At 47.3% G+C, this 24,718-nt stretch overlaps 6 protein-coding genes and 2 non-coding genes across 11 annotated transcripts in view; 4 read left to right on the top strand and 4 right to left on the bottom strand.

Moving 5' to 3' along the window:
• Positions 1–1,556, bottom strand: part of LOC129359351 (uncharacterized) — a 3,611-nt gene extending 2,055 nt beyond the window's left edge. The window contains exons 1-2 of one of the 3 annotated variants that reach the window (XM_055028920.1): positions 1,356–1,556; positions 1–597 (exon numbers count right to left, since the gene is read on the bottom strand). The exon at positions 1–597 is cut by the window's left edge and continues 15 nt beyond it. In XM_055028920.1, the coding sequence (XP_054884895.1) occupies positions 1–595 (595 nt within the window). In that variant the 5' untranslated portion in view covers positions 596–597; positions 1,356–1,556. Of the gene's footprint in view, positions 834–1,066; positions 1,173–1,355 lie in introns of those variants that run through there. The other 2 variants (XM_055028917.1, XM_055028918.1) reach the window with 2 other exon arrangements.
• LOC129359353 (dual specificity protein phosphatase 14) lies at positions 766–5,165 on the top strand. Of its 2 annotated transcripts, XM_055028921.1 has the most exons (5): positions 766–1,050; positions 2,659–2,986; positions 3,340–3,466; positions 3,968–4,070; positions 5,044–5,165. In XM_055028921.1, exons 2-5 carry the CDS (start codon positions 2,676–2,678, stop codon positions 5,094–5,096), a joined length of 594 nt encoding a protein of 197 aa, XP_054884896.1. In that variant the 5' UTR covers positions 766–1,050; positions 2,659–2,675; the 3' UTR covers positions 5,097–5,165. The 2 variants fall into 2 exon arrangements, with proteins under 2 accessions (XP_054884896.1, XP_054884897.1); XM_055028922.1 differs by lacking the exons at positions 766–1,050; positions 3,968–4,070; positions 5,044–5,165 and adding an exon at positions 1,212–1,267 and having other exon boundaries at positions 3,340–3,868.
• trnal-cag (transfer RNA leucine (anticodon CAG)) lies at positions 1,506–1,588 on the top strand. The gene has a single exon. It is a non-coding gene; the product is annotated as a tRNA-Leu (tRNA).
• Positions 3,614–6,287, bottom strand: polr2d (RNA polymerase II subunit D). Its single transcript, XM_055028923.1, has 4 exons — positions 6,053–6,287; positions 5,334–5,514; positions 5,159–5,254; positions 3,614–3,806 (listed from the first exon to the last, which is right to left on the bottom strand). Exons 1-4 carry the CDS (start codon positions 6,129–6,131, stop codon positions 3,728–3,730), a joined length of 435 nt encoding a protein of 144 aa, XP_054884898.1. The 5' UTR covers positions 6,132–6,287; the 3' UTR covers positions 3,614–3,727.
• A 379-nt stretch (positions 6,288–6,666) lies between these two features.
• Positions 6,667–6,738, bottom strand: trnag-ucc (transfer RNA glycine (anticodon UCC)). The gene has a single exon. It is a non-coding gene; the product is annotated as a tRNA-Gly (tRNA).
• A 2,623-nt stretch (positions 6,739–9,361) lies between these two features.
• mmp23bb (matrix metallopeptidase 23bb) lies at positions 9,362–14,273 on the top strand. The gene is made up of 8 exons (XM_055028420.1): positions 9,362–9,653; positions 10,950–11,062; positions 11,156–11,295; positions 11,641–11,808; positions 11,995–12,159; positions 12,255–12,365; positions 12,482–12,608; positions 12,688–14,273. The coding sequence occupies exons 1-8, from the start codon at positions 9,615–9,617 to the stop codon at positions 12,878–12,880; spliced, it is 1,056 nt and encodes a 351-aa protein (XP_054884395.1). The 5' UTR covers positions 9,362–9,614; the 3' UTR covers positions 12,881–14,273.
• Positions 14,274–15,460: 1,187 nt separating this feature from the next.
• serp1 (stress-associated endoplasmic reticulum protein 1) lies at positions 15,461–17,700 on the bottom strand. The gene is made up of 3 exons (XM_055028424.1): positions 17,502–17,700; positions 17,050–17,122; positions 15,461–15,899 (listed from the first exon to the last, which is right to left on the bottom strand). Exons 1-3 carry the CDS (start codon positions 17,583–17,585, stop codon positions 15,859–15,861), a joined length of 198 nt encoding a protein of 65 aa, XP_054884399.1. The 5' UTR covers positions 17,586–17,700; the 3' UTR covers positions 15,461–15,858.
• A 957-nt stretch (positions 17,701–18,657) lies between these two features.
• On the top strand, positions 18,658–24,705 carry eif2a (eukaryotic translation initiation factor 2A). Its single transcript, XM_055028419.1, has 16 exons — positions 18,658–18,764; positions 19,877–19,946; positions 20,017–20,088; positions 20,158–20,276; positions 20,354–20,453; positions 20,821–20,903; positions 21,456–21,529; positions 21,699–21,843; positions 21,920–22,036; positions 22,103–22,259; positions 22,615–22,699; positions 23,206–23,538; positions 23,606–23,719; positions 24,067–24,186; positions 24,280–24,345; positions 24,454–24,705. The coding sequence occupies exons 1-16, from the start codon at positions 18,737–18,739 to the stop codon at positions 24,517–24,519; spliced, it is 1,749 nt and encodes a 582-aa protein (XP_054884394.1). The 5' UTR covers positions 18,658–18,736; the 3' UTR covers positions 24,520–24,705.
• The last annotated feature ends 13 nt before the right edge of the window (positions 24,706–24,718 follow it).

Genomic DNA, 24,718 nt, shown 5'->3' with positions numbered 1-24,718 from the left:
GGTACGAAAGGGGCGGAGTTTTGCCCTTGCCGTTGGCGAACCTGGAGTGAGCGATCCGATGGGCCACGGAGGCCGTGATCCGGTTCTTCCTCCAGTGGAACCAGTCCTGGTTGGTGCTCTGACCGCGGGTCAGAACCTCCACTTGCTGTAGCAGGTGGAGGTCCAGTTTGGCCCTTGGGTCCAGCGGGACCTGGTCTGGTGTGGGAGGAGCTTTGTCTTCAGCAGAACCCAGATCCGTCCTGGGTTCTGGTCCTCTGTTAAGACATGGACTGGTCCTGTTGGGGTCCTGGTTCTTCTGGACCACTCTGGGCTCAGTTCTGGTCTGAGGGTTGCGAGCAGCACCTGGTCTGGATCTCTGGCCCTGTTTGCTTGATGTCGGGTCTGCAGTTGGACCTGGATCGTTGTCAGGTGGTCCGCGCGCCCCAGCCGGACCGGTTCTGTTGGCGTTCTGGTTCTTAGGGACCATTTTAGGTTGAGTTCTGATCTGAGGACGGCGAGTAGCACCGGCTGTGGTTCCACTTCCTGCCATCTGAATGGATGGGTGGTACCGGACCTGTGGGATTACGGGTCGCTGGCTCGGAGCAGCTTGGTTCATGTCTGCGGTCCAAACGTAACCAAAACAAACAGGACAAGTCAGTCACTTTAAAAACCATCTACCCAACCTGAGAGTTTGGTTCTGATCCATACTTCAGGAGAGGCTTTTATTTTGAAGCAACCAACCCACAGTTTCTGTTGATGCACAAACTGTTGCTATGGAGACGTGAGTAAACATCTGTAGCCGCTGAAACGGCTCATCCTGTTTCCAACTAACATGATAGACACGTCAAAAGGAGAACATTGATTATATATAGATATCCCTGAACATCCGGTTCGAAATGAAAAAACGTAAATTTGACGTTTTTTAAATGAAGTCTGGTCTCGTGCTGCCAATCTCGAATAATCTCGAAACAACCCGCGAGGCTTCAGCCTGTGTTTTGTTTTTAAGCCGTTTTAGAGTTAAAGGCCGAGTTCATGAGTTTCTGTTAGTTGGAGCATATTTGACCTGAACAGGTGAGTTAAGTTTTACCTGTTCGGGAGCCGTTTCAGTCCGATGAAGTTGTTCTCTTCCTTCCGGTACAACGGAAGAGCAGAAACTCTTCTTCTGCTGCTTTTAGTTAATAACGACGACGTAAGGAAAACGAAACTGTCGCAGCTGAAGCACGGGGGAAACTATCCGGGACCAAAACAACCCAAACTTAGGCTGTGACAAAGCCAGACCCACGAACAGGTCCGAACCTGATCCAGCTCGTGATCCTGACTCACACAGTAATGGCGGCCGGTGGCAGAGCTTTTCGTAACATTGTGTCTTTTCCTACCAGACTCTTTCGCTACGAGATGAGGCTGTTCAGTGGAACCTTGAGCCGTAGAGGCGATTCCGTATCTATTCTAACAATAAAAATATATGTGAGGAAATGGACAGGCTGACATTCTTTGAATGTCGCGGGTTCCGGTTCTGTTCCCACGGTGTCAGGATGGCCGAGCGGTCTAAGGCGCTGCGTTCAGGTCGCAGTCTCCCCTGGAGGCGTGGGTTCGAATCCCACTTCTGACAGTAACATTTTATCACTTTCACCTGCAGATCTGATTTAATTTACATGTTTTGAGTTTATAACTGTCTGTTTAATTTAAATTTAACAGGACACAAATCCATATCACATGTGTGCCATTTAATATGTTGCCCTATATGGAAAGCCAGTAGTGCCAAAGTTCATTCATATTTTGAGTGGATTTGAATATAGAATCCGTTTGAATACAGTCAGTTTATTGGCCATGATTATGTACACCAACAAGAAATCTGACTTTGGTTTCAAGACATTAAGTGTGAAATATAAACTGTAGAGGAAATAAAATAATAGATATATATGAAACTGTATATGTAGGATTTTTTTAATATAAGAAGAAAATAAAAAGAGACAAGTTTATTTAGTTTATTTAGTTCCACAGCAGAGTAGCCAACAACTTTTTCTGTAAGGCAGGGGATTCGGTATTTTCTGTGTCAACATCATGAATGTCCGCAAAAAACCAGTGGTGGCAGAATGTATTGATCAGAATAACTGTTAAAACTGCTAAAATATTAGCTTTCCTTGCATTTGATTACCACTTTCTAATTTGGTCCAATACAAGTGACAACTGATTTGATTTGACTAATAAAATAATATTTAAGCACACAACTGTTATCTTAAGGTTCAATTTATGAGGCCCTCCACACTCTAGGGCCACATAAAGTTATGGTGGGCCAGATTTGGCCTGGAGTTTGATCCTTGTGGTGTAAGGTATTCATTGTGTCCATCTGAAGAAGCTGTCTTTGTGGTGTGGATCTGAAAGTTAAAGTCTAAACCGTTCATGTCCAGCATGTGTGGGATCTGCAGAGATGTTTCATGTCTCTAGACTTGTAGAAGTCCTGAATGGAGGGAAGGTCAGTGACTCCACTCAGGTCCAGTTCTTTTAGGTAAAGAGTTCAGAGATATTTGTTTGGTCACATCTGGATTGGACCACTCAGAACCTGAATAGAACAAGGATCTGATCCATTCTGAAGACCTGAAGTTCTGATAAACAGCTGTCCACATGGTGGCGCTGCAGCAGCTGCTGTTCATCTTGACCGTTCTGAATCTCCTGCTCCAGGAAACATTCGTACCGGAATGCGGGTCTCCCAGGTTTCGGCCCGGCTCTACCTGGGCGATCTGGACTCGGCCCTGAACGCGGCCGTGCTGACCAGCAGGAATGTCTCGCTCATTATCAACGCCAGCGGGCTGCCGGACCTCCCCTACCCCGCGCCCGATGGCCTGCAGGTCCTCCACGTCCCAGTCCAGGACCGGCCCCATGCCCAGCTGGGCCAGTACTTTGACCCGGTGACGGAGCGGATCCAGCAGAACCAGGCCGGGTCCACTCTGGTCCACTGCACAGCGGGTCGGAGCCGCTCCGCAGCACTGGTCATGGCTTACCTGATGAGGTAACGGCTCTGGGTTTGGGTCGGTTCTGGTAACACAACCAGAAGATCCTTGACGTAGTTTTGCTAACTTTGAATTGGTTTAGTGTTCAGGTGAACTTTTATTCACCTGAATGAAAGTTTGAAGATAAATTCTAAAGCGTTAAGGTACATTAGCTCCACTATGTTAGCAAATCTTATTTTTAGCTTAGCGATGTGCACTTTGCTAACTTTTAAGGCGTTTAGTGCTCTTAGCTTCCCCTAAAACTGAACCGTAATGTTTCCCGGGTCAGTCTGGATCAGAACTCAACTGTTCTTATCAGAGAATTACTGTAAAGTTCTACAGAACCAACATGTCGGTTCTGTTCTGCGTCCAGATCTGAAGGCTTCAGCCTGCGTCAGGCCCACGAACTGGTTCTGGAGCGCCGGCCGTTTATCCGACCCAACGCCGGGTTCTGGAGGCAGCTCATGGAGTACGAGAGGGAGCTGTTGGGTCGGAACACGGTGAGAATGGTGGGGACGGCAGCCGGGGTTCTGCCCGAGGCCCTGCCGGACCCAGACAGAGCTGAGTACTGCGTGAACATCTGAACGTGGTTCTGACCCAAACACCAGGTACCAGAACCAGACAGAGACAAGAAAACACAAACATGGTAAAAAAAAAAAAAAACAGAGAAAGTTTTATTTATACGGCACACAAAAAGATCAGAAAGCATCAGATTGGATCGGTACTGGAAGGTCCCCATGGTACCGGGTCGGGTCAGTGGGTCAGTACTGGAAGCTCCTCTTGGTCTGGATATCGTCCAGGATCTGCTGCAGCTCCTCATCCTCAAACCGACCCTCCAAACTGAAACCAGAACCAACAGAACCTTAATCACACAGAAATAAAGTCATGTTGGATCAACAGAACCGGTTCTCATCTGACTGGGTCCAATTCTGGCCCTGCAAATTTCAAAATGTCAACAGCTGAGTTACTTCAGAACCTGACCCGGTTCATGACCTGTTCAGGGGTGTTATCCAGAAACACGTCCAGAACCAGCGGGATCCGGGTCCGTCCTCAGGGAGAAGCTGCTGCTTGAGATTAAACCAGAGCCAACTGCTGTTCATTCAGGTAAAAGAACCGGGTCAACAGCGCCGGTGCTACGTTAAACATTAGCACCACCACTAGCGAAATGATGGATGGATGGATGGATGGATGGATGGATGGATTGATGGATTGATGGATGGAAAGATGGATGGATGGATGGATGGATGGATGGAAAGATGGATGGATGGAAAGATGGATGGATGGATGGATGGATGGATGGATGGATGGATGGATGGAAAGATGGATGGATGGATGGATGGATGGATGGATGGATGATGGATGGATGGAAAGATGGATGGATGGATGGATGATGGATGGATGGAAAGATGGATGGATGGATGGATGATGATGGATGGATGGCTGGATGGATGGATGGATGGAAGATGGATGGATGGATGGATGATGGATGGATGGATGGAAAGATGGATGGATGGATGGATGGATGGATGATGGATGGATGGAAAATGGATGGATGGATGGATGATGGATGGATGGATGGCTGGATGGATGGATGAATGGATGGATGGATGATGGATGGATGGATGGATGGATGGATGGATGGATGGATGGATGGAAAGATGGATGGATGGATGGATGGATGATGGATGGATGGATGGATGGATGGATGGATGGATGGATGGATGGATGGAAAGATGGATGGATGGATGGATGGATGGATGGAAAGATGGATGGATGGATGGATGGAAAGATGGATGGATGGATGGATGATGGATGGAAAGATGGATGGATGGATGATGGATGGATGGATGGATGATGGATGGAAAGATGGATGGATGGATGGATGATGGAAAGATGGATGGATGGAAAGATGGATGGATGATGGATGGATGGATGGATGGATGGATGGATGGATGGATGGATGGATGGATGGATGGATGGATGGATGGATGGATGGATGGATGGATGGAACTGGTTGAAGTTTTAGTTATCAACTGTTTATATTCATGCTCTTATTTTGAAATCTGGTTCTTGATAGACGTTCTGCTGTTAGAACCACCAAAATGGGCCCAACACCAAAATATTTTGTGAAGAAAACCAGGCTAGGACGTGCCTGGTTCTGACCCGACTGGGCTCGGTCGGTACCGACTCACCTGGGGATCAGAGCCTTGGCCTCTTCGGCGGCTTCTGGACACAGATTGGCCAAACTGGCGAGCTCGAACTTATGGAGCTTCTTCTGCAGGAGGAGGCTGTGGAGACAGACAGACAGAACCGGGTCAGAACCTGAGCCGGCTGGCAGACAGAAGTGGGTCCGGTCGGCCAGTGGACCTGCGCACGGCGGTGATGGTCTCGCGGTTCTTGAAGCGGCTGAAGCGGGCCGTGTAGTTGAGCGTCTTCATGAAGACCTCGGACAGCTCCTGCTCGTCCTCGGCGCTCTCGTTCTGCTGCTTCCGGTGCTCCAGCAGCATGTGGACCTCAGAGTTCAGCAGCGTCTCCGCGTTCTCGAACTCTGCAGAACCAACGGCACCGTCAGAACCTCCACCAGTCACCACTGGTCCTGATGAACCCAACCCGCCTCATACAACAAAACATTCAGGTCTGGTGAGGTTCATGCACAGCCTGTAAAGTTTCATAAATAATAATTTGCGTCATTTAGTTATTGGGAGTTAATCTTTTAAAGTAACATTTTCACCTGTTTCAATGAAAATATTTAGACTAAACTTTTAGATTAAGATGAATTATTTAAATATTTAGTTAGTTAAATAAGATAGAAATATTTTGCTCCAACTGTAAATAAATGTTTACTTTACAAACTAAATATCTAGTTTGTAAATACTTTACTAACTAAACATGAAACTGAAACATCCCTCTCCTCTGAGGGGTTCTGGTTCTGAAGCCACACGCTGCTCGGTTCCGACCCAGAACACCAGATTAACCCCCAGTGAGGAGCAGCTCAAATCATGGTGACAGACCCGGTACAGAGCAAACAACGGGGAGCCGAACCCGGCCAGGAGCGGGTCCTCAGGTGTTCTGTTGAGCTTTGTCACCTTTAGGAAACAGAAGCTGAGAAGCGTCTTCTTCTACGTCTCCGAGCTGCGGAGGAACCGAACTTCCTCCGACTGCCATGATGGAATCACCGCCGGAGGAGAGTCCCGGTGAGTCCTGATGTTTCCTGACAGAACCGGCTGAGTCCTGGTACCGGTAGGTAATCAAGGGATAGTTCGGATAGAGCACCTGACCCGCGCTGAGCTTTTCACAGAAACAACCACACTTCCACTACTGCTTCCGCTGCGAGTAACATATACTGCTGCCCCCTGCTGGCTTGGCGGTGTCCATCGGTATAACGGACTGTTTTAGATCCTGAGTCCTCATTGTGTTGTATGTATTTTATTATCGTATTATACACTTTTTTCTTGTGATATTGCTCACAGGGGATCACTAACAGCGTCATTCCTGTACTTCCTGTGCTCCTCGCGGACCGTAAGAGTCAGTCATAAAACAGGTTACAATAAAATTACCGTTGATGATCAGTACCATTCATAGAAAATGCTAAACCTTTGTATACATCCTTAAAGAGGATTGGCTGTTGGAAAGACTTTCAATCACAATCGATTACCATTTTAAAATACTAGCTTTTGAGCCACATGAAAAAAAAACGAACTGCGTTGGCCGGGAATCGAACCCGGGTCAACTGCTTGGAAGGCAGCTATGCTAACCACTATACCACCAACGCTTTCCCATACGAGGGAACAGGCGCCATGTTCCTACATGTCTCCCATCAGGCGGTGGACGGGGTCCGCTGGGTGTTTGGTTTTTCTTCTCACCGGTTTAATGGTCCATTTTGCTCCTTTTTGTTTCCTTTGACTGCGTTTTATTCATGTCATCGATCATAAAGGTCGTTTTATCCTGGTCTGTCCACTGGGTGGCGCCATAGATCAAATTCTAGACGTTCTTCATTAGAAGTTTTTAAATATATTTTTAGCTTTCTATTGTGAAAGTTTGTACTAGTACCTGCCACAGTTTCCTCCCCACATCTTAATATGCTTTTCCACGGAGATCTTGGACTGATTAAAAAGATTTTCTATTTCTCTAAAGTGGGGTCCTGAGGCCTCTGTGGGTTTGTGGGGCCCCCGAGGGTCTGATGGAGGTCTGTGGGACCCGAAGGCACAGTGCGGCCCCGAAAGGTGCGTAAGCCCCACGATGGAGTGTGGGGCTTTTATCACAAACGTGTTACAGTCAGAGTGAGTCGTCACATCGTTGAACTCTCCAGTTTGACCTCCTGGTCTCTATGACGACCACCAGCCTGTAAACAGACGGCAAGTTTCCATTCAGAGACGAAGAGGAGGAGGAAGAGGAGGAGGAGGAAGAGGGGCGGGGGGGTGTCTGTGGGAACCCGGCGGGAGGAGAGCGAGAGAGTCTCTGTGACTTTTACTGTTTCTATCAGTGTGAGAGTGTTTCTGTGTGTGTGTGTGGGGTGTGTGTGTGTGTGTGTGTGTGTGTGGATGGACAGATGAATGAACAGAAGCCTAATTAAATCGTCATCCCTCAGCCTCCGCTGAAGGTTCGTCTCCTCCTCCTCCTCCTCTCTGTGATGCTGACGGAGGCCCCTGGAAGCCCCTGGAAGCCCCTGGAGGCCCCTGGGGGGGCCGAGGCGCGTGGGGAGCTCTGTCCGTCAGCCGGACGGCCAATCAGAACCAACGGATCGGTACCAAACTAACTCCAGTTCACACAGCAGAACCAGGAGGAAACAGTTAGAGATCATCAGGACCAACCAGCTCTGGTCTTCATCATCATTGTTACCATGACGGTGATGATGAAGCCAGTGAGGATGATGAAGATAATAAGTAGGTGGTGATTCTAATGATGAGGGTGAAGATGACAATGAAAATGAAGATGATAGTTATTATGCTAATTATGGTGATGATGATGATGATGATGATGATGATGATGGAAATAATGAAGATGTTGTAAACATAGATGATGAAGATGATGTTGATGACGTAACTGATGAAGACGATGGAAGCGATGATGTAAAGGATGAAGGTGATGAAGGTGAGGATGCATCGCTGCAGTGGACCAGTGCAGCTCATTAACATGCAGCTGCTGCCGCGCTCTGCAGGGGGATGAAGGTCACCAGCCGGCCTTCACTGATAAACAACAACAATAACAACAACAATAACGATGAAACCGTGCCAACAAAGCGGCCATAATGAGCTGCTGATGAGGCTCTGAGCTGCTCAGTGTCAGCCAGATTAACTTTCATTAAAACATCAGAAGAGCTGCAGGAGCCAGCAGCCAATCAGAGGGCAGGATGAGCTAGCAGCCAATCAGAGGGCAGGATGAGCCAGGAGCCAATCAGAGGGCAGGATGAGCTAGCAGCCAATCAGAGGGCAGGATGAGCTAGCAGCCAATCAGAGGGCAGGATGAGCTAGCAGCCAATCAGAGGGCAGGATGAGCCAGGAGCCAATCAGAGGGCAGGATGAGCCAGCAGCCAATCAGAGGGCAGGATGAGCCAGCAGCCAATCAGTCGACAGGATGAGCCAGGAGCCAATCAGTCGGCAGGATGAGCCAGCAGCCAATCAGAGGGCAGGATGAAGGCGGGGCTAAATTCAAACTAACTGAATCAGTTTGAATTCGACCATTCTGGTCGTCCCGGCCCAACAGAACCTCCCTCAGCTGAGATTTTCATCCATCAAATATATTTCTAAAGTTCCCAGCATTTCAACCAGGCTGAGCTCTGGGCTTTGACTAGACCACTGTAACCCCTTCGTCAAACAACCTGTTGTAGACTTGCTCGGAACCATCAGTCTGCTGACGACCCGGTTTGGATCTGGCTGCAACTGAGGAGCAGACAGCCTCAGATCAGTCCCACATCACCGGTCTGCCACCGCCGTGCTTCACAGCTGGGGTTTCTGCTCATTTCCACTCTGCAGAATGATGGATTCAGGTTGATTGCTCATGACCTTTGAACCGTTCCTAGCATCATTGCTGATCTCTTCCCGTCCTGGCATCGTGTTTAACAGAACTTCTGTTCGCTAAACTGGGTCCAAATCCACCAGAACCGGGTTTCTCATTGTCTTCATTTTATTTTTCCAATCCAAAACAAACAGATTTTTTTCTCAGAGAGCTATCAGTTCCTGGTTCTGATCCAGTTCAACAATCCGAACCTGAACGGAACCATTTCTGCGGCCCAGTCTGTCTCGTTGGCTATGAAAAGCTCGGAACTTTTTTCCTCTGAGGGACTCTGTGTTTTCCAGCGTCTGTTTTCACAGATGTGCCAAACATCTGGAGCCGGAAAACACCTCAGGGCGTCCCTACCTGGGCCCCTGGCGGCCCCGGGGGGCCCGCGGGTCGGCTCGCTCTTGTTCGCTCCAGATCGGAGCGGGTTTCCTCTTTCACGGCTGGGTTCGGATGGGCTCGGCGCTGAAACGGTTAAAATGTCTCCGCGGACAGTAAGCGGACACCGCGCGCACACCTGACCCCGCCCACCCGGAGCACCCCGCCGGCAGCAGCGAACGCACACACTCCGCGAACTTCCCTCGGTTGGTCCGGAGGGCAGGAGGAGCAGGAGTTCGGTCCGGACGGGCAGGACGACGCAGAGGGGACACCATGAAGCTCCTGCTGCTGGTGGTGCTGCTGGTGATGAAGGTCAGTGAAGTTCTGCTGCGGTCCGGTTCGGTTCGGTTCGGTTTGGTTTGATTGCTGGATCAGCTGTCAGTGACCTCTGAGGGTCCCTCCTCTTCATCAGGGGCCCTCAGCCTGGTTCTGAACTTTTTGGACTTTTGTGTCCTTGCAGGTTTGTCCTGCTGGTTCTGACCCGGTTCTCTTCAGGTTCTGATTCAGATCCATCAAAAATGAGAACCTGGAGATTCATGATGTGTGAAGGTTCTGAGGTTCTGGACCCAAGCAGAGGTCTGGTCCGGTTGGGCCGGGTCCATTTGGGTCGAGCAGCTGCAGTGCCGCCCGGTCCAATTCTCCTCCTCTGAGGTTCTGGTGTGTCAGGCAGCTGCACCGTCCTGTCGGTCCCACTGGGTCCAAAACCCAGAACCGCTGCAATTATCAAAACCTGTTGGATCTGGCAGGCCCGGTTCCCATGAGGTTCTGGTTCTGGTTGTGTTCCGGTCCTGGTGGCCAGGTTCTGACTCTTGGACCCGACCCCTGGTATGTGCAGGGAGGCGGGGTCGGATCAGATGGTTCTGGTTTGTAATCTGAGCCATCTGATGTGTCAGACACTGGGCCCGTTTGTTCTGGTTCTGGTGTCGGCTCCAACAGGTGCTGCTGCTGTTCTGGTCGGGTCCGAGGAACAGAACAGAGGCGGTTCTGAGCCCGGCTCACACGACTGACTCGAACAAAGCATGAAGAAAAGTTCCTACATCTGCAAGAGCGACCCGGTTCTGACCCGGTTCTGACCCTAGACTGAGCTGAAGCCCAAAACCGCCTGAAACTAAAGCCGAGTTCTGACCCAAACAGCAGAACCGAGTTCTGACCCAAACACCAGAACCGAGTTCTGACCCAAACCAAAGCAGGAATTTGAAATGGTCGGTTTTGTAAATGTCAGTTTGTCAAATTACGAGAATAAAGTTTTACGGCAATAAAATGGTAATAATGGGATAAATCTAATAACTAGTAACTTTAAATGAATTTCTTCAGTTAAAATCAGGAAATATTAAATGTTTGGATCAAATCATCAGGATTGAAATGTTTAATTGAGAATAAATGCATCAGATCAGATCCAGATAAATAAATCTGCCAAAGCTTTTATCTCATTAAAACAAAAGTTACACTTCTCTCTGCTGATGTTTGACTCTGGCTCTGAAACTTTCCTAGTTGGTTTTATTTGTTCGTTCTGCTTCAGGGTGGCTCCGTAGCGCCCCTGGTGGGCGCCAGAGGAACTTCAGCCCCGTTCCTCATGCAGCGGATTGAATGTTGATGTTTTACTGACAGATATCTGGCAGCAGCATGATGATGGAGAGAAAATCAGACCGAGGAACCAGAACCAGACGCTACGCCATCAACCCCCTGGGACACAAGTGGACTCACCACAACATCACATACAGGTGAGTCCGCCCAGAAACACCTGAACAGGTGAGCAGGAAGCAGAGGTCAGCCTGTGAAAGCGCCCGCTGACCTGCCTCCTCTTCATCGCCCAGGATCATAAAGTTCCCCAACACCCTGAACAAGGAGGACACCCGGAAGGCCATCAGCATCGCCTTCACCAAGTGGAGCGACGTGTCGCCGCTGACCTTCACCGAGGTCACCAACAGCAGCGCCGCCGCTGACATCACCATCGGTACGCCACCGAGCAAGGATCCAAACAAAAACAAAAACTGGGACTGAGAAAACATTTCCACCAACTAATTAATAAAACTAACCAAAGCACACTAAAATTATAGACATAATAATCTATTGATAGTCTTGAAACTGATGTGAAATTTATTTCCCCCTGACTGGCAGCTTACTGTCTGCTTACTGGCCCTCGGCAGCCATTACGGCAAAATGGCGACATCAATCAAACACCAGTCACTTGATGGTTCAGCAGTAATAAAATACTCCAAGCTGGATTTAGTTTCCACTGACCAGGTTGAATAATAACACAAACGTTTGTGGATTTGATTCCTCTGATCTGGTGCGTTAGGTTTCTACACCTTCAACCACACCGACTGCTGGTGGTCTCCTCTCCATCCGTGCTTCGACGGCCTGAACGGGGAGCTGGCTCACGCCTTCCTGCCGCCCCGAGGAGAGATCCACTTCGACAACCACGAGTTCTGGATCCTCGGGAAGTCTAGGTTCAGCTGGAAACAAGGTCATCCTTCTTCCTGTTCTGCCGTCTGTCACTGGGTTGTTTCTGCTCCCTGAAATCAAACCAGTTTACTGCACACAAACTCAGATATGTTCACTCTTGTGATTGGTGAGCAGACGGCTCGTTTTAGAACCCCAGCTGGCAGACCGGTCCAGAACCAGTGTTGGACCTGTGACTGTGAATCCGCAGGCGTCTGGCTGAACGACCTGGTCCAGGTGGCGGCTCATGAGATCGGTCACGCTTTGGGCCTGTGGCACTCCAGAGACCCGGACGCCCTGATGCATCCCAACGCCACCTACACGGGGCAGAGAAACATCGCTCAGGACGACGTGTGGGGGATCCAGAGGCTCTATGGTACCAGAACAGAACTGCTCTGGTCTTGTGTTCAGTCTGTGTGCTGCAGTCAACTCTCTGTCGACGTGTCATTGCCAAGGATGTTGTGTTTGTAGGATGTCAGGATAAGAAGAGGGTCTGTGATCCATGGGCTCGACTCGGATTCTGCGAACGGAGGAAGACCTTCATGAGGAAGAACTGTCCGCAGCGCTGTGACCTCTGCTACGGTGACCTCCGTAGTGCTCTTTAGCACAATGACTCTGTGATCTTTGAACAGACGCAATCAGAACTTTGTCTCTGGTTTGAAAACGTATTTCCCGTCTGAGTTTCATTCCCGCCGCAGAGCCCCTGGATGTGGTCGCCATGCCAACGTCGCCCCCAGCCAACCTGAAGATCAAGATGGTTCCTCGAGGAAAAGTGGTGGGTTTCCGCTGCGGCACCAAGAGCCTCCGTTCTCCCCCTAAAGTCAGGTGAGCGCAGACAGACTTGCTGATGAGCTGATTGGGTCGGACCCGGCAGAACTCCGTCCTCTGCCTCTGTTTCCTGCAGCTGGTACAAAGACGGCGAGCAGATCCTGACCTCCATCCCCGGATACATCGTGATGAAGGACAGAGACCTTCGCATCGTCGCAAATGAGTTCAACGAGGGCGTCTACACCTGCCGGATCCACCGGCGTGGAGACATGGTGTCCGCCAACTCCTGGGCCATCCGGCTGAAACCGGAGCAGCCGTCCAACAGCTGAGAACGTCTGCAGGCGTCGACACAGGGACAGCGAGGAGACACGGTGGCATATGGGGCGTCAGTTTCTAGGGACACGTTCCCAAAGGACCCGTCTCATGGGCAGACATTGACCCAACAGACACATGGACCAGAACTTTACCTCATCTCCTCAGGACTGGCACTGAAGTCAGGGACATCACTGAGTTGCTCTGCCAGAGTCAGGTTCAATCAGGACAGCTTGAACTTTCAATCAGTGGTCGAAATGGAGTTTCCCTCGTTGGGGTTCACCGTCTCACTTCGGCTCCTTCAGACAGAGGGAATATTTAGTTCTGCTCTCTTCGACCCACATAGACCCGTTTGACCACCTGGACATGCTCTTTGACCTCAGAGAACCGGACATCGTTGTACCTGGGCTTCAAACATGACTCAACATGGAGGTTTCTATTATATCAGCTTCATCTGTGGAGTTTTCCTGCCTCAGCCATCAGAACTGGCTCAACGTTCTGATGGTCATCCAGGTCAGGCTGGGTCTCTATCAGCATCATGAGAAGAACCCTTCAGAGAACCTGGTTCTGGTTCTAATGGACCCTGGAAGATCTCACCAGGTCCTACAAGCACCACCCACAGTCTGACTTCATCTGGCGGCGCGGCTGATTGGCTGAATTTATTTCTGTCATACAGAACATTTCCACAGGGTCTTAAAGCCACAGTATGCAACTTTTATAAACAATATTTGTTGAAACAGTTTGCAGTAAATCAGATGGTCTGTGAAAAACATTGATTGACAGTGCTAAGCCCCGCCTCCTTTGCACACATCGTAGCACTAAGACTCTCTCTTATTGGTTGTTTCTGGTTATCGCAGCAGAGGAGCTCCAAGCTGTCTGGTGACAGTTTAACCAAAAATCTATTTCTTATAAAAGTTATATACTGCGGCTTTAAACTCCCACAGCCAACGAAAACAGATAACAACAATTTATAACCTAATATTGTGATGATAGAAACTTTTTGATATATAGAGCAGCTGCAATAAACATTGTTGGTTCCAGTTGCAGGAACCTGTTCTTTAATCTCCACCTCAGAAATATTTACTGCTCTGCGACTCACAAAGTTTCACCTTCTCTTCTTATTGGGTCAGTTTAGGTCTCAGATTTCTCAAATAAAAGATGTCGACCAAAGGAGACTAAATTCTGAATATTAATCAGGAAAAGTTGTGAAATATTTGCGAGATGTCAGTGGATATCCGGCTCATTTTTCTTCTTTTATTTAGAGCCGATGGCATTTTGTTTCTGCAAGAGAGGAAAGTTTCTGCCAAATAAGATCTGAGATTCATTTAATGTTTGTAAAAGAACAAATGAGGGCAAAGATGCTAAATGTGTCGTTAGCATTTGTAGAAAATAAACATGTTGCTGTGTAAATGGTAGTAATGAGCGGTCCTTTATGTTTGACGAGTTTTAACCTGAATCATCGATTAAAGGCTGCCTGATCTTCACCATGACGACCCCGCAGCCTGCTTCAGCTGCTGGTCGTCTCCGTCTGAGACGCCGTTGTTGTTTCCAGCTTCCTGAATGAAGGTCCAGCTGTCGACTCGCCGACCGACGGAACAAAAGCCGGAGAACAAAGAGCGTCTGGTGGGAAGGCAGGAGAAGTGGGTCAGAACCAGACTGGGTTAAACAACCGACCCGGTTCTGAGATAAACATGGGACAGACACACGGAACATGGGATCAAACCGGGATTAAGCACCAAAACATACGAGACTGGGATGATTAGGGGACAGAATGGGGCCAAACACGAGATGAAGACAGGATGAATCCAGGGTTAGAAACTAAATCCTCTCACTTTAAAGACGAGTTGAACATAAAAACAAGAAAATCACAGACGACTCTGAGCTTCCTCTTCAACTACAGCATCTTCAGTCAGAGGCTTCTTTAACGTCGCTGTAACAGACTGCTACAGGAGCATCAGCTGAGGAACCTAATGAGTTATAGCATCTAAAGTCCTGCTGAGTATTTGAATTTAATTAAACACAAGAAAAAACTGACTGACATGGAAAAATTGTTTTAGGAGCAAGAAGTTCAACAGGAATCAGGTTTGATGGGAGGGAGGCGACGTTTGATTCATCCAAGTGACCGAAAAAAATCAGATCAAAGTTTCAGAAATTTTTCTTCAAAAATTGTTCTTTTCAAAACAATTTTTGAAAAAAAGTTGAAAACTTTTGGATCTCACAAATTTTCAAGTTTTCTTCTAGAAAAAACCTGAGTGTAATTTCAAAATGTCAGTTTTTGGTTTTCTTATGAACTCCAAGCTAAAAATTATTTGTTTTATTTTTTATTCAAAATTCCTGAATATTTTTCATGTCTTGGTGAAAATCATGGTCCTAAATCTGTGTTGTGCGTCCCGCTGCTCCTCCACAGACCGTCAGTTGAATCACAGGGGAAACGGCGCCACCTGCTGGAAGAATTCAGCACCTGCAGCAGGATGTAAACCTCCATCTTCATCACTTGTTTCGTTTTTATATAAAAATTGATGGTTAGACTATCAACCTGAAACCAAGACCAACCGCTTGGCTCCAGAACCGGGACCAGGAAACACAGAGGCAGCAACGATGTTCAGAGTGAAACTTTATTGGTGGATCAGGAATGTTCAGGTGCAGCTGCACACGGTGCAGCCTCACCTGTCGGCACCTTTACACCTTCTGATTCAAAAGGTCGCTTCCTGTCGGCTCCGCGAGGAGGAGACAGATTGGATCTGGACTTTAACCCCGCCCACTCCGCCGTCAGGCTCATGAGGCGCATCCAGAGGGGGCGGAGCTACGTCCAGGTAAACAGAGGAAGGCACGTGGAGCAGCGGCAGGACGGGCCTGTCTCTGGGGGCGGGGCTAATACGGAAGGGGCGGGGCTAGATGGAGAGCGGGGCGGGGCTTCTGTCAGAGGTCAAAGTTCAGGAATGTTTGATGTCATGCTTTCTCAGTTCAGGCCCTGCCCCCTGCTGGTGACGTCACTCTACATGCCCATCCTGATGCTCTGGATGATCTGGAAGATGGCTGCCGGGAAACAGAACAACAAACTTTTACCACATGGTTTACGTTTGTTTAATTTACTCAAATATATGGTAATTCTATTTGCATGATTTTAATATTTTTCAAAAACTTTCTTCAATTATTCAACTTGATTTTTGTTTATCTTTTTGTACATTTTATTTAGCTTTTCTTCATTCTGTGACATTAAGGTGTTTCATCAGTTTATTCCTGTGGGAACCGACAGAAACAGCTGGACTCTGATCAGAGTGAGACCTCTGATCAATAACCGCTCTGCGTCCCACTGAGCATGTGCAGACAAACTCACACCTGGCAGACAGGTGTTTCTTATCTGTCCTTTCTCTAAAGGTTGGAGCGACATCAGAGCGCTGATGTGAAAGGTCAAAGGCCACGTTTGACCCCCGCTGGTAAAGTTTCATCAACTGAAATTAATCTGAGTGAATAAATAAAATATGAATCATTGATTCTACAGAAAACACAATTAGATCAAAGTTATTTGAACTTATTTTCACATATTTTACAGAAACAACTTGGCATGCATTGCATTTCAAATGGTTTTAGTTGATTTTGTTTCTTTTTATATCTTAACTTTCCTAAATAAAAGTATGAGCTCAAACTGATAAAATAGCAAAGTTTTTAAGATAAGGAAACAATAATCTGTTAAAATATGTAACAAGTAATTGAATGAAGTAAAAAGTTACAAAACAATTTATAATTAAAAATAGCTGCAGAAAACAAACTGCAGTAAAGTAAAATGTAAACTAAACTTGCATAAAGTTTTGAGGATTTCTCTTCCTGCTCAACAATAAAATAAATATTTATAAAACAGTCTGATGTTTTTGTAGCAGAGTGGAAATTATTGTGGATCCAAATCTGCAGGAGAATTTCAATATTTTTTAATTGAAAGAAACATTTTAGTTTCTCAGCTGATTTATTAAGTTTAATCATGTAATTTAAAAGGATCTGACATCAACAATGAAGCTAAACAGAAAAATTTTACTTTATTATTGAAAAATACATTTTTATCATATCTAGCAAAGACCCTGCTGTAGTTTTGTTAAATTCATTGATAATGATCTCCATATTCCTCTCATAACTGTTCAATTAAAGGAGATCAATGCTGATATTGATAACCTGATGGATGAAGAAGACTCACCTGATCCACAGACCACGAAGATGAAGAGCGCCAGCAGCCACGGTCCAACTCCCTTCTCCTCCACCAGGTTCCTCTGAAACACACGGCACTTCGATTATTGATCAGCTCTGATCGATGATGATCAGAGAGTTTTCCTCAGCTGATCAGATGTGATCAATCGATCATTCTCTGAGGATTTTCTCCTGGAACCTTCCTCCCCGTTTTTCTGATGATCGATCACTGACAGCATGTTTGTAATCGGAACCGAACCGAACCGAACCAGAGAAAACTAAGATTTTAGCAGAAACAGAAGTCCAGCTGCTTCTGGGAACCAATCAGCTGATCGATCCCAGGAACCTCCGTTTCTGCTCATGATGACGTCATCAGATCTCACCTTAAGCTCGACCTGGTTCAGTTCGGTCAGAATCTGATCAGCGGCTCCGGACTGGTTCCGGTCGGGTTCGGTCACTCACCGTGGACTTGGCCACGTTCCCCCGCTGCGTGATGTTCTTGCTGTGCTTCTCGTTCGCCATGCGGATCCTCTGCTTGGCCACCATCTTTGCTCCTTCTTTGTTTGATGTTTGTTTGTTTATTTGTTTGTTTGTTAACGCCGTTAGCTGTCCTCGCGCTCTCGCTCCGCTGGGCTCTCGGACTGGGAGGAACGCAGCTTTGTCTACGTCCTCAAAAACTCGAAGTCCCGCCTTCTTTAAACAAGCCACGCCCCCTATGAGCAACCTTGCGCCGTGTAGCGTGTGAGCACCAAACTCGGACTTCCGGTACGCTCCTTCAGAATAAAGTGTCTTAGTTTGTAGAAAATGTTTTCAACTTCAATATATTTTTAATAAAGTAAACGTAAAAAGTATCCATCAGACAATTTATTCAAGAGCCATTCAATAAAGAGAAATACTTTTCTAAACATTTTTTTTAAATAAAAATGTATCAAACTAATACTTAAATTAGGCAATGCATAAATGTTGTACGTCAGAACAGAGTAAAGTACTTCCATTAATCATGTATGGCGCATATTCACAGTCTCCATAGATAAACAATAACATTAGAACAGAAACTATATGCACCAAGTCTCATTTTTACATTAACAGCAGGCATGTCTGTGTCCCCACAGTTTTGGTAAAAACAAATATTTTTATTCTTCTGTAAAATTACTTGTGTTGAGCAGAGTATCCAGACACTGTATAAAAACAATACGGTATAATAATAGCTCTCACGTTAAAGTGCAAACTTGGAGCTAAACTACTCTTAAAACAAAAATTTCCATTATAAATATAAAATGCAGTTTTTTTATGTAAGAGGACAATTTTATTTACTCTCAGGCTTGCTTGTTGTTGTCATTTAATTTCTGTCATTAAAAGTCAGCTGTAATGTCCCATAATCCATGTCTTCCAACTCTTATTTTGAAAACGGAAGTTGTGTTAGGTTTGTGTAGTACACAGCATCTTGACCCTCGTTGAGGTTTAATAAGTTGTTCAGCTTTAAGAAAACAGATTATTTGGTCATCAAAGGCTCACATTTCATCTCAAAACGGAAACAGTGAGTTCTACGTCACATTTAAGGTGAAAAAAATCAGCTATCATAGTTATCTGTTTAAAGAGAACCAGACGCGTTATGCTGATGTGGCACTGGAAGTCCCGCCTCCTGCCCCCGTCACGCATTTCCGGGTAACTCCCTTCTTCTTCCGGCACATGTAAACATGGCGCCCCCCATTCCGCTGCTCGCAGGTAATTCCAAGTTAAACCTCTGTGTTTTGTGACGTTTTCCTCTCGTTGTTGGTTTGTTTATTCAGTGTGTGACGTCATTGACGGAGTCAGACTCTAAGATGAAGTGTTGTTGTTTTTCATTAACCGACATTTAACCAGAGTCCGTAAGAAATCCGTTCAGCGTCAATTTAACATCCGTTCGATTGAAACATTGAAACTCCGGCAACTGGAGTGTGACGTCGCCAACGACAGCAGACCGCGCTGCGTCATTCGGCTTGATTTAAATCACCCTGAACCCGTTCAGTAAAACACCTGGAGTCAATAAGCCACGCCGGTGGCTGCTGTCGGAGCGCCACAGCTTCCAGTGACCGACACAACACCATGAAGATCAGCTGGTTCCGCTGCAGACTGGGTTCCTGAGTTCATGCCGAAAATTAAAATCCTCATCTTCAGTTCAGAAAATGTCTTTCATTTAATTTTACCTGATCGATTCATCACTTGACAGTCAATAGTCATTTAAATTAGAGCAGAGCTGAATGGCATTCAACACACTAACTTTAGAAAAAGTTATTGGAATTGTTTTTGTGTGATGTAGACAAAGATTTAGAGACGATCTAGAGCATCTACTGGAGTATTGATTATAGTTGAGATTTCTGTTAAGTTTTCAGAAATCACCATAATGATTAAAGTCACAAAATCAGGTTGGTTGCCTCCATGTTTTGCCATAAATCGGGTTAGAGGCCATTAGGAATCCAACCAAAGACACAGATGTTGATACTACCAATCAGTAATCAACGCTAAAAATAGACCTGGATGATATTAAAATTCGGGCCAAAATTAATATCCAATATGAATAGTTCTGCTATGCCGATAACCGATATTTGCCGATAGAGAAATATACAATATCATTTTTAGGGAAAACCCTCACCCGAAACAGATTGCAACAAAATGGAAAAAAAATATTGGTTGTTGGTTTCATTTCAGTTTTTATTTATAAGTCTGATATTGATTTGTTAAAAAATCACTGATGTCGACTGATACAGATGCAAACCAATCACAAAACGGGGATTCCCTGTAATCATACGTACAGTCAGGAATATTCCTGCTGCAGCTTCACCGTGTTTCTGTTTCAGTGAGTGGATCAGAAGGAACGTCGTTGCTGTGCGGACCCCCGCGGTGTGAGCAGCACTCGTCCTTCCAGAGGTGCTCTCCTCCCCTCTGTCATCAAGCAGCTTCCTGTGACCTTTTGTGACCTGGTGTCTGTGTCTCTCAGGGACAGCCGGCCCAGCAGGTACCTCACCTTCAGCAGGGACGGGACGCTCGTAGGATGGTGCAACGGACACAGGTTGGTTTTTAATCGCTTGTCTTCACGCAACATGGCGGCTTGTTGACTGTCTGTCTTTCTGTCCTTCAGCGTCTCTGTGGTGAAATGTGCGGACGGATCTGTGGTGTCCACCTTTGACCTCCCAAAAACCGTTCTGCTGGAGTTCTCTCCCCTAAATAACATCCTGGTCACCTGGCAACCGTACACCAGTAAGAGACGACCCAGAAACGCTGGAGGAAACGTCCAGGAAGCCACTGAGACTCTGTCTGTCTGTCTGTCCTTGCAGAGACTCAGGACAGTCCTCAGGGGGAAGCCAACCTGCAGCTGTGGGAGCTGCAGACCGGCCAACTGGTCAAAGCTCTGTACCAGAAGAAAATCGACTCCTGGTTGGTCCAGCACACTCTGCATGCACTCTGATTGGCTCACTAACGTCTTCATCCAATAAAGCCACAAGACATAAATAAAAATCCAAAGTATGTTGGACGCTGTCTTTCCTGAAAGCCTGGATGCTGCCAACCTTCTGCGTATGACATTATATTTGTGCAGTGAGGCTTTGTGTTCTGGTTCTGTTCTAACTGAGCCTCACCTGCAGCCAATCACAGACAGCTATGGACCCGCTAGAACAGTCACATTTTCAAATTTTCAATGTTTTCTAGCACGACGACATGGTGGGCTGCTTCCAGTGGGGTTAGTGAGGTTTCTGGGTGTGTTTCTGATCGACCGGTCGGGTTTCATGTCTGTTGTTGTGTCCAGGTGTCCCAGGTGGTCTGCAGACGAGAAGGTCTGTGTGAGGAGCGTCAACAACGAGCTGCACTTCTTTGAGAACAATGACTTCAGTGAGAAACTTTTAGCTTTATGTCATATTTTGACCTGACTTGCATCGCCATCTGCTGGCAGAACGCGGCGCAGCGAGCGCCTCCTCTGTCCCCGATTCTCTGCTGGAGATTCGAGCTGAAGAGACGCAAACCAACAACTTTTACTCAATAATTCAGTTTTGTCAGATTTAGTCTTGTTTTTATTTTTACTTCAGATAAAAAATTGGGTTTTTTTACCTTTGAATTTTATTTTATTGGTTTTTGTTGACAGTAGTAACCTTGGTTAGCATTCAGTTAATGGTCGGCCTCTCAGGAAACCAGTAGGTCTTCAAACTGTGGCTCATGGGCCATTTGTGGCCCTTGAAATGACTTTTTTTTAAGTCCTTTACCAAGAATTGTAGAAAACTTGTGAACAAGACAGAAACATTTTTTGTTTTTGATCTATAATAATAATTATGAACAAATAATAAAAAAAATTGTCACTCAAACTCACTTTTGCATTTTTTAATATGAATTTTGGACATCAGGCTTCTCGTCCTCATGGTAACGGCAGCCTCTTGTTTTCTTCCTCAGACTCCATCGCCAACAAGCTTCACATGCAGAAAGTTTCTGACTTTGCCGTATCGCCTGGAGCTCTGCCCTGCAAGGTGAGACCAAACCGTATTGTCCCCGTCTGACCCCGTCTGTCTCCGTCTGTCTCCGTCTGACCCCATCTGACCCCGTCTGTCCCCATCTAACCCCGTCTGTCCCCGTCTGACCCCATCTGACCCCGTCTGTCCCCATTTGATCCCGTCTGACCCTGTCTGCCCTCTGCAGGTCGCCATCTACGTCCCCGGCAGTAAAGGAGCGCCGTCCTTCGTGCGGCTCTACCAGTACCCGGTTCTGGGCGGGCCCGGCGCGGCGCTCGCTAACAAGAGCTTCTTCAAGGCGGACAAAGTCATGATGCAGTGGAACCAGAAAGGTGAGCGGGTCCAGTCCAGAGCTCGGCCCGGTCCGGTCCGGTCGGGTCCGGACTCTGACCCGTGTCTTCCCCCCAGCCTCCGCCGTCCTGGTCACGGCGAGCACAGAGGTGGATAAAAGCGGAGCTTCATATTACGGCGAGCAGACGTTGCACTACCTGGGTGTGAACGGAGAGACGTCTCTGGTCCAGCTGGGTAAGAACCGAGCTCGGTAGGCGACCCGCTTCCGATCCAGAACACCGACATCTGACTCTCCCGCAGCCAAGAACGGGCCGATCTACGACGCGGCCTGGAGCCCCAACTCCTCGGAGTTCTGCGTGGTTTACGGCTTCATGCCGGCCAAAGCCACCGTCTTCAACCTGAAGTGTGAAGCCGTGTTCGACTTCGGAACCGGCCCGCGAAACGCCGCCTACTACAGGTAGGGAGGGGAATCACACCAGTTCTGTTTCTGGAGCGTAACATTTAGAACAAATATGGTTTTAAATATTTGTTAAAACTGTCAGTTTTTGATCAGATCCTTCCTGAACTAAAAGCATCCAGTCAGAGCCGGGAGGCGGGGCTTAGCGCTGACAATCAATGAACATGATGCTAAATGTGCTTATAACAGAGAGTTATTGTATTGATTTTAAATCCAAAGTACTGGAAAAGTTAGAAAACTTACCTTGAAATTACTTGACCTTTAAAAGAGTTCAAATGCTGTCAGGTGGTGAAATCTGCTCCGTAAACCTAAAAACCTTTCAGGTTTCAGTCGAATTGTTTCCCTCCTGCCTCAGTCCTCAGGGCCACATCCTGGTTCTGGCCGGGTTCGGGAACCTCAGGGGCAAGATGGAGGTTTGGGACGTGAAGAAGTACAAACAGGTGAGAGTTTTACCTGGTGAAAATGTTGTCATTTTAAAACAGGAGCGTTTTTAACACATGGAAATTAGTTTTAGTTGTTTTATTTATTTTAGAAAAAACAGTTTTCAGAGTGAGCTCCCGTGTGTTCTGGTGGCGAATGAAAAGGCTGAACCTGATTTCATACCATAAACATGTAAATGGGACGACCACAAACTTCGGAGCGTTTGTTCTGTTAGCATCCGTTAGCTTCAGTTAGCTGTTTACTTTTGGCCAAGTTTTCCCTGTTAGCATCTGTTAGCTTCGGTTAGCTGTTTATTTTGCTAAGTTTTCCCTGGTAGCATCCGTTAGCTTCGGTTAGCTGTTTATTTGGCTAAGTTTTCCCTGTTAGCATCCGTTAGCTTTGGTTAGCTGTTTATTTTGCTAAGTTTTCCCTGTTAGCATCCGTTAGCTCCGGTTAGATGAGTTAAGGTAAGTGAATTAAATCGTCCAGGTGTTTATTTTGCTGATGTCTCTCTGCTGTCCTGCAGGTGTCCACGCCTGAGGCTCCAGACGCCACGTTTTTCTCCTGGTGTCCCGATGGCGAGCACATCGTCACGGCGACCTGCGCCCCTCGGCTACGGGTCAGTAACGGATATAAGATCTGGCATTACACGGGCTCGGTTCTGCAGAAGCACGATATCGTAAAGGGCGCAGAGCTGTGGGACGTCCGCTGGCAGCCGTTCCCGGATGGCACCTTTCCGGAGCGGCCCATCCGGTACCAGGCTGCGCCCAGTGAACTGGGCTCCACCCAGGCCGCCCCCACGCAGGCGTACCGTCCCCCCGCACTGAGGCACCTGCCGGCCGCTCCCAGCTCCAAACTGGTGAGGAAACGTTAAAATACATCCAGCCTGGAGCTGAATGTCTGGTAACGGAGCGTCTGTCCATCAGCATGAAGAAGAACTGCCTCAGAACCTCCGGGCCGGACCGGGAGGAGAGAAGAGCCTCTCCAAGACGGCTTTGAAGAACCAGAGGAAGCGAGAAGCAAAGAAAGCCGCGAAACTGGTGAGCAGAACCACAATTACTTCCTGTAATCAGATACCAAACGGCAGTTTAGTTTCAGATATCAGATCAACATCTGGTTCAATAAATTCTAGATCAGGTATCCGAGACAATGTTCTGGATCTATAAGACCGGATCTATTCAGGCTAATTCAGGGATGTCCAAAGTGCGGTGCATGAATGAAGTGTCATTCGGTAAATAGTAAAACTTTTAATGCGACGTGGCAGTGGACGGAAACCAACGCCAGACCTCAGATATCGGTAATAAAAACAGTCAATCGGTGCGAAGGTGTCCTTGTTCTGCTGCTCCGTCTCTGATTATCTGTGAAAACTCCTTAAATCTTGACGCAGGAGGCCAAACCTGACCCTGAACCTCAATCTGCTCCCGCACCTGAGAGCCACAGCCAATCAGAGGTGACCAGCGGCAGCGGAGACCCGGAGACAGACAAGAAGATCAAGAACTTAAACAAGGTGAGAAGAAATGGGGCCGCTATGAAATCTGCATCTGCTGCCTGAAAATCAAACATCAGGAGATTAAAACCTTCTAATCTCATCTATTCTCAGAAACTGAAAGCCATCGAGGAGCTGAAGGAGCAGCAGGCGTCTGGGAAAGTTCTGCAGAAGAACCAGGTGACGGATCCGTAAACACAGCAGAATATCGTCTGCATACGCAGTAACATTCAGACCAGTATGGTGACCTCTGACCTTTAAAGAAGCTGCTCTGTCTGTCTGCTGCAGGTGGAGAAGATCCAGAAGGAGGAGCAGCTGCTGAAGGAGCTGCAGGCGCTGCAGGTCAAGCCGTAGGACGCCTTCCCAGCATGCTTCACTCTGACACAGCCAGGAGCAGCGGCTGATTGGACAGAAACGGGAATGGATCCGGGGGCGGGGCTTAGTCTTTTAGGTCTGCTGAGCGACAGCCGCATTCTGGGAAACGTAGGCAGTGAGGCTGCCTCATCTGTACAGTGTTTCACAATAAAAGCCTGTTCTGAAGCTCAGCGTCTTT

Source organism: Poeciliopsis prolifica, unplaced genomic scaffold (assembly GCF_027474105.1).
Source record: "Poeciliopsis prolifica strain line A6 unplaced genomic scaffold, Auburn_PproV2 SCAFFOLD004, whole genome shotgun sequence".
Taxonomy (NCBI): Eukaryota; Metazoa; Chordata; class Actinopteri; order Cyprinodontiformes; family Poeciliidae; genus Poeciliopsis; species Poeciliopsis prolifica.
This window is presented reverse-complemented; position numbering and strand designations above follow the sequence as displayed.

What these genes read in the sequence shown, in the direction of transcription:
- serp1 (XM_055028424.1), bottom strand. Translation starts at nt 17,585, where the DNA reads ATGGTGGCCAAGCAGAGGATCCGCATGGCGAACGAGAAGCACAGCAAG. An exon ending in GGAACGTGGCCAAGTCCACG is followed by an intron (nt 17,123 to 17,501) that starts GTGAGTGACCGA and finishes CGTGTGTTTCAG; the next exon opens with AGGAACCTGGTGGAGGAGAA. An exon ending in CTTCGTGGTCTGTGGATCAG is followed by an intron (nt 15,900 to 17,049) that starts GTGAGTCTTCTT and finishes GTTTCCCGGCAG; the next exon opens with CCATCTTCCAGATCATCCAG.
- polr2d (XM_055028923.1), bottom strand. Translation starts at nt 6,131, where the DNA reads ATGGCAGTCGGAGGAAGTTCGGTTCCTCCGCAGCTCGGAGACGTAGAA. An exon ending in ACCATCACCGCCGTGCGCAG is followed by an intron (nt 5,255 to 5,333) that starts GTCCACTGGCCG and finishes CTGTCTCCACAG; the next exon opens with CCTCCTCCTGCAGAAGAAGC. An exon ending in GCCAAGGCTCTGATCCCCAG is followed by an intron (nt 3,807 to 5,158) that starts GTGAGTCGGTAC and finishes TTCTGGTTTCAG; the next exon opens with TTTGGAGGGTCGGTTTGAGG.
- eif2a (XM_055028419.1), top strand. Translation starts at nt 18,737, where the DNA reads ATGGCGCCCCCCATTCCGCTGCTCGCAG. An exon ending in CCCCATTCCGCTGCTCGCAG is followed by an intron (nt 18,765 to 19,876) that starts GTAATTCCAAGT and finishes TTTCTGTTTCAG; the next exon opens with TGAGTGGATCAGAAGGAACG. An exon ending in GGATGGTGCAACGGACACAG is followed by an intron (nt 20,089 to 20,157) that starts GTTGGTTTTTAA and finishes TCTGTCCTTCAG; the next exon opens with CGTCTCTGTGGTGAAATGTG.
- mmp23bb (XM_055028420.1), top strand. Translation starts at nt 9,615, where the DNA reads ATGAAGCTCCTGCTGCTGGTGGTGCTGCTGGTGATGAAG. An exon ending in CGCCGCTGACATCACCATCG is followed by an intron (nt 11,296 to 11,640) that starts GTACGCCACCGA and finishes CTGGTGCGTTAG; the next exon opens with GTTTCTACACCTTCAACCAC. An exon ending in CGTTCTCCCCCTAAAGTCAG is followed by an intron (nt 12,609 to 12,687) that starts GTGAGCGCAGAC and finishes TGTTTCCTGCAG; the next exon opens with CTGGTACAAAGACGGCGAGC.
- LOC129359353 (XM_055028921.1), top strand. Translation starts at nt 2,676, where the DNA reads ATGCGGGTCTCCCAGGTTTCGGCCCGGCTCTACCTGGGCGATCTGGAC. An exon ending in AGCTGTTGGGTCGGAACACG is followed by an intron (nt 3,467 to 3,967) that starts GTGAGAATGGTG and finishes TGACCTGTTCAG; the next exon opens with GGGTGTTATCCAGAAACACG. An exon ending in GCCAACTGCTGTTCATTCAG is followed by an intron (nt 4,071 to 5,043) that starts GTAAAAGAACCG and finishes GGTTCTTGATAG; the next exon opens with ACGTTCTGCTGTTAGAACCA.